Source organism: Temnothorax curvispinosus, unplaced genomic scaffold (assembly GCF_003070985.1).
Source record: "Temnothorax curvispinosus isolate PA1 unplaced genomic scaffold, ASM307098v1 QBEX01009517.1, whole genome shotgun sequence".
NCBI lineage: Eukaryota > Metazoa > Arthropoda > Insecta > Hymenoptera > Formicidae > Temnothorax > Temnothorax curvispinosus.
In genome coordinates this window covers 504,400-511,483 of record NW_020219297.1, presented here as the reverse complement: position 1 = coordinate 511,483, position 7,084 = coordinate 504,400, and the positions used below count along the sequence as shown (strand labels likewise).

Genomic DNA, 7,084 nt, shown 5'->3' with positions numbered 1-7,084 from the left:
ACCCGGTCTAATCGCATCGAGACGCGCGCAAGTCGAAAGGTCCAAGGTCCGATATTATTCCAATTAAGCGGATAGAGCTGATTTATTTTCATTTACGCGTCGATTATTTTGAACGACATATGAATGAATTATTTATCGAATATCTGCCGGGGAAAACTGTGCCACCTGCGCCGCATAAATGCGCGTTGCAATAAGTAAGAGTAAGAACTGAACACACGAGTCGACGTGTGCGCGTGCATACGCGCGGCGTGCACGTGCACGCACGTGACTACCACACGTATGCAAATATGGAAAAGGTTTTGTGGGATATTGTCGAAAACGGGAGAATTCGCCGGGAGGGGAAAAAGGACGAAATATTGAAAGATAGCGATAAACGTAGTTGCACTCGTCGGCGTTTTATCATAACCGTTCCGCCCCATCGCTAAAGATTCGAGCACGTTTATGCGTAAACACTCACATATTATACACGTGCGTTTCATACGCAACGTAAAATGCGGGTGGCGCTACCGATTTATTGTTTTACCAGCGCCTTTGTTAAATTCTTATTTAACTTTGCTTTTCTTATTTAACTCGATATATCTTCTCAGCGAAAAGTTACGGATTTATTTTTCATATAACTTTCCGAGTTGTTCTCGACAATACTCTCGCACCGTTATTATTAGTTCAAAGAAACTTTTAATTAAAGACCCTTACAGTTTTACAATAATTCCCATTCTCTGTTGGCTCATCTTGCCGCTTTTTAATTTCGAAATGTCAAATGATTACCTTTTAACAATTCCTGCAGCGCTATAATAAATTAATAAAATTTCGCGCACATATCGGGCGCTTTGAAATGTCATTGCTCTTTCATGTCCACTCGCAACAATTTAGGTATCTCGTATTCCGAAATAAAATGTACCTAAAAAAAGATATTAAATGTAATATCGATATTGTCCATTACATTACATTTGATAAGGCCAATTGTCGTGCCCTTTGGAAATGTTATATTACGTGAAGCGTACATATCATTACGGTCACAGATCCATTCTTTTTTTTAACAAACGTGTTTATCCAAATGTTATATGTTATATTATCTATTCTCTGGCCAGTATGATAACGCGAGTGATCGAGTGGGCGCACGTGAACGAAATTTAATCGCTGCTTCTCAGAGGATGCACTAGGAAGTCGAGAGCGGAGCGCGAATTAAATCCCGGGAGCCCCCCACGCGCTTTACTCGTCTCTCCTCTTCTCTCACGGCTGCGGCGCCACACACACGCGCGCGCGTGTCCTGTGCGTGTGACGCGTGTGAGCGCGGCCGTTCTCACGCGGTGGCACGCGCCGTGTCCCCCCTTCGCCCCCCTTCCCCCTCCCCCGATGCGTGTCGTCGGCCACGTGCCACCCCCGAGTGGCCCTACGGAAAACTCATAATTGTCATAACATACGAGCGCGTCGCCGCAAGAGCCGACCGTGGAAGGATCGCCCTCCACCCCCGTTCCCACCCCCTACCCCCCGCGGAATTGAAATCGCGAGTGCGCTCCAGTTAGTTAATCGTTCGGTGGTTCCGATAAATTTGCCCCCCCCAACCCCTCGGAAATCGCGTTGTCTCGAACTGACGATCATGCCTTATCGCACGAGCAAAAACACTTCGTCGCGAATCCACGAAGTTATTTATACGGCAACAAAATAATATACACAGTTACGTAAGAAAATAACTTGGACTTTTCGTGAAAATATGACAGGCGCGTACTCTGACCCCCTGTTTGGTCTACGATTAAATCGCGGTCGCGCGCCGCGCGTATCTCGCATCGTGAATGCTGACGCAAAATGAGCGCGGAATTTCGCGGTGGCAAAATCTCTCTTCGCTCGACGTGATTCATTCACTGCGTCGTCGCAATTATTGCAACACGTCCAGCCAGCCGTTCGGCGCGGCGACGTGTGGACTCGGCAATCATTTTTCGCGGGGTTGAGGGGAAACAATCGCCCATCGGCGACGGGGTATAACGAGCGGCGCGTGGCGGTGTCGCGTGGCTACAAATGCGCGCTCAAACATCGCGGCCCAGCGAAAATAAGTCCAGCCTAATTGAGGCGGCCGTTCCATTATAGAGATTAGACTTCAAACGAGGTTTGCATTGTGTAACGTGTGTGTGCGCATGTATGTATGTATGTATGTGTATCTACGTATGTGAGATTAATTAACCGTAAGAAATATTGTCTTAAAATAAAAAAAAGAATTGGATGTTAATTGGAAATTGTAAATTTGCTTGACAATTAGAAAGAGAACGATTTTGTGGTCCCTGTTATATTATCGAGTTTTGTTATCAAATGCGTCACGCATTGCATGAGCGCCGTTACGTCAATGCGACGTTCGATCTGTAGCAAATATTTGCAAAGCCGACACGTCACGGCCATTCGGCACGCAATGAATACATTTGCCTGTATAATTGGAATACTTAAAGCGGGCCATCGTTGGCACCTATTGTACTTAACACTAGAACTCTACCGACGATTATACTATTTAATGTACACTATATATTTTTGAAAAAAGAGATAAAGGGAGGAAAGTAAATTGATCAATTTACATACCGCAACAAGTCAAAAAAATCTCAGAAAAATGCACCGTTCGATAAAAGTTACAAAGTCATTTTGACTGTTTTGATAGTTCTAATGTTAATCTAAGCACAATAATATGTCGATTAAATAAATTTTCATACAAATTTTAGATTTTAAGAGATTTATTCTATATAACAAAATGTAAATAGCAGACAAATAATTGTTTAAAACATTTTTTCTTAGGACTAATTTAATTTAATAAAAAGAATTCTTAAATTCCTATTTATTAAATTAAATTATTTATTATTTAACTACTAAATTATTAAATTAAACTGGTCCTAAGAAGAAAAAGACTTTTTCTTTTTGCATAACTTCACACATAGATACTCGATCTTTGACAATTAGTCTAATGTTGTCCTATCCATCCGCGTCACGAAGCAGCATAAATAATTTTTGTTGTGAACGTCGTGGAAAAACAAGGTGTTTACTCGAGCAAAAAGATTGTCATACAGAGCGAATGATTAGGAGGATATTTATAGTAAAGTCATCACAATAGGTCTATATATAACACGGCTATACAAGCGCAAATGATGTATGTGTATATAAACCGGAATAAGTAAATAAACACGCAATACTGATCGCTTAAAGTGCAAGTAGAGGTATCGAAGGATCAAATATCAGAAGCGTGGGAACCACTACGTTTCGAAGTGCCAAACGCCGGAGCACCAAATAAAAAATAACGAGTATGTAAATATTGACAAAAAAAACATTATTGTCAATTTCTACCAATGTAGGTTGACTTTAATCTCAGGTTTAACTCACTTTTTCCCAATTCTAAAGATTGGGAAAATAATAAAAAGTGAATTCAGCCGAGATTCAAGTTATTCTGCATTGATAGAAATAAACATATAAAGTCTTGAAATCATTTAAGAGATGTCTTGAAATTTTGAAGATGTTTCACAAAATTACAAGATTTTTCCAAAATTTTCAAGAATTGCGATTCCGATAACGCATCCAAGATATATTTGCACCCTAACTTTTTAAGGGATTAAGGGCCGATATCACAGTCTCCGATTAAACTCACTCTGCATCTCTTTCTAACTGTCCCCTAGAAAGAGACGAAGCGTGAGTTTAATCGGAGAATCACGTTAATCGGAGACTGTGATATCGGCCCTAAGAGATCAACAATATATTGTAATTATAATTGAAATTATAATTTCGGAGTAGTATATCCACCAGTTTTAACAGCTTCAAAAGTTACTTTTAGATACTTCAGAATTCAAAGAAATGAAAGCAATAACATATAAAATATTGAATAATATATAAATATTTTAATGGTTGGAAAACGTTTCTTGTTACAAGTTTTTATGTAATGCTATACTTATCGCTATGCGCAATGTTTTACTTTTTATTGAAAAATACAAAAATAATCGTATTCTAAAATTTACATGGAGCTTATAGATAGTGCAATAAACAACACCTTTCGCATTTTTCTTTTAATCTTGCATCTATCAAAAATATATTATCAATTATATGTGTGTATTAGTTAACATTATATAATATACACTTTCATATAGAGATTAATTACATGTTATATGTACACTCAACATTAAATTAGAAGCATTATAAACATAGCTTCAAAAAATAATTAATATATTCTGTCGCGCTGTAATTATGTCTTTATGTCTTAACAGTGTTAATCGCTATCGAGTAAGGGAATGTACAACTTTTCTGGGTCATAAGGAATATTATTTTTGTTGCCGGGCAATAACATAGGTACAACTTTAACGCGAAACTCGTATGGCATAAAATCCTGACAGAAATGATAAAAATCATTACGAGTACTAATAATTCCCAAGCGAGCCATTTGCTTCATCAGAGCCTGCATTTCGATCTCATAATTTTCATAATTCTTACGGCGCTCAACTAAAGAGACTATCTTAGCTAATTCTTGCACGAATTTCTCGGACTTTAATCTCGTCGCCAATTTGTACTTCGGCTCCATGCGATTCCACAGAAACTTATAAAGACGATCTGTAGCCCAATGCTTCGGACGAGGGAGTCTCGGTGCTCTATATACCTTTCCATCTACCAGGAATGCCTTATTCACTACTTTCGTAACATTGGCGACCGGCTTCTTTTTCGTAGCTTGTTTAGACGTAAGATATTTCACATCTTTCGTTTTTAACGCAGATTCTTTCTTATCGGTCGTGACTTTTTTCATCGCGGCCATCTCACGCTTCTTTATTCTCTCCAACTCCGTCTTAATCTTCTCCATTTTCTCAGTATCGAAGGTTTGCGACTTCTGCGCGCGCTCATTCGATTTATCTATCGTTGTCGAAGCTTGTTTCACTTTGAAAAAATCATCGATCTTTCTTGGTATCTTTGATGAATTTAGCTTACTAGCATTGAAAGAAACATCTTTGCCTGACGCTCTAACCGATGTATTGCGATAATTTTGGGACTTATTCAAACTTGTTTGTCTACCTGCAGTTTCTCTACTCTCTTTAATGCTGGTCCTATTCGAACTCTGCACGCTCTGCCGATTTACTGCCTTGCTGCCTGTTTCAGCTTCTGTCGAAGTGGAATGTCGTTGAGTTATTTGGATCCCAAGATCTGTATTTTCACCATCGGCCGCTTCTATTTCAACTGACTGAATAGTGCTTCTGTGTGTTCCTATATTTGCGTTAACTTTAGAAATACTCGTAGAACTCATTATCTGCGAGATACCACCTATATTTATTTCTGAATCTGCATTAACGTTATATTCTTCATTATCGGCGATCCAGTTTATAGATCGTCTAGGCAATTCCATATTTTTGCTTATAGACTTTGGCGTTTCAGACCGATTTCTGAAATTGTTACGCGTCAAACGATCTTCTTTAGCGGGACTCGATTTCGACAGTCGTTTTGGCAAACTTGAATCATGTTCTCTATTTGTATTATTGTGTGAATTATCAATAGCTTCATGTACTGTATTTGCAAACTTTGGTGTTTCAGACCGATTTCTTAAACGCGGCAAACGAGTTTCTATACCGGGGCTTGACTTGGACAATCGTTTGGGCACACTTGAAGCACGTTTGCTACTTGCATCATTTTGCGAGTTATCAAGAACTTTATGTACTCCTATGTTCGCAGACTTTGGTGTTTCAGACCGATTTCTTAAAGTGTCACGCGTCAAACGACCTTCCTTATCAGGGCCTGATTTAGACACTCGTTTGAAAGTACTTAAATCTTGTTCTATATCTGTGTCATCGCGTGAATTATCGCTAATTTCAGGTGTTACTATATTATTAGTACTTGTACTACCAATCGCATTTGTATGTCTCTTCGAAGTTTCCTCTCTGGTGGATTTGCGGCTGAAAGAAACTTCTTTTTCTGGCGTTTTAGCTACTATACTCTTTCGAGAAATTGATTTTGACGCATTCGCGAGATCGCTGTTTTCTGATATTCTACTCTTATTTTCCAAAGATACATTCGATTTCTTAGATACATCTCTCTCGACGTTTGATGGGTTCTCTGAGTTTGATGACATCTGTGAGTTTGATGACGTAAGAGATATATCGGACCCTTCCACGCTCGTTCTATTCCTTTCTGATTGCGAGCGTTTCTCTGTTGATAAAGATCCACGCATCTGGTTAATCCTTGTTGCGGTTTCATCTCGTTCCAAAGAAGCGCGATTATCTTCAGTTGAAGCATTACTTTTTCTTGGGCTGATATTGTCCTCCTCAAGTATTTTTTCGAACGGGTTCTTCGATAGGCTCTTACGAAAACTTGCTGAAATTCTTGATTTTGGCTTCAAAAATACAGACCTCTTCCCGCGGGATTCATTATTATCTAAAGATGAGTTGCTCGAATTTCCTCCAGTATTATCGTTGGCTTGCACTGGTACGCGATTATCTTTAGTTGAAACATTACTTTTTCTTGCGCTGATATTACTGTCCTCCTCTAATATTTCTTCGTACGGGTTCTTATTTAAGCTCTTACGTAAATTTCCTGATTTTGATTTCAAAAATACAGACTTCTTCCTGCGGGATTCATCATCATCTAAGGATGAGCTGCTCGAATTTGCTTCAATATTATCTTTGGCTCGCGCGTCTAATGATTGTTTCTTTTCCGCAATCAGAGATGATCTTGACCTTTTACGAGTTGGTGAATTTTCGTGCGTGATGTCGATCTTAGTCTTAGATCTGTTGACAGATCTTTTTGACGGGCTGAGTGTTGGTGGTGGCATTAATGGAGGTTCGTTATCGTGAATATCGTTCTCCTTATTCGGATTAGCTGTAGAGGAGTTTGCTAGAGCATCTGCAAAGGCATTCCTTCCTACGCTCTTCCGCGCACGCTGCAGAAGGCGGAATTTCAAAGGTGTGTTGTGCACAATTTCAAAGCTTTCATCGCTGCTTTGAACGATCTCATTAGCATTACTCTGAAGCGCTGCATTCTCGACATTTACGTCATCGGCTAGAGCATCTGCAAAGGCATTCCTTCCTACGCTCTTCCGCGCGCGCTGTAGAAGGCGGACATTCAAAGGTTTGTTGTGCACAATTTCACTGCT

At 39.6% G+C, this 7,084-nt stretch overlaps 1 protein-coding gene across 1 annotated transcript in view; it reads right to left on the bottom strand.

The window, feature by feature from the left end:
• Positions 1-3,840: 3,840 nt before the first annotated feature.
• The window catches only part of LOC112459076 (sericin 1-like), a 4,580-nt gene continuing 1,336 nt past the window's right edge, over positions 3,841-7,084 (bottom strand). Inside the window, exon 4 of the mRNA XM_025022975.1 lies at positions 3,841-7,075. Within this exon, the coding sequence (XP_024878743.1) occupies positions 4,226-7,075 (2,850 nt within the window). The 3' untranslated portion in view covers positions 3,841-4,225. The remainder of the gene's footprint in view (positions 7,076-7,084) is intronic.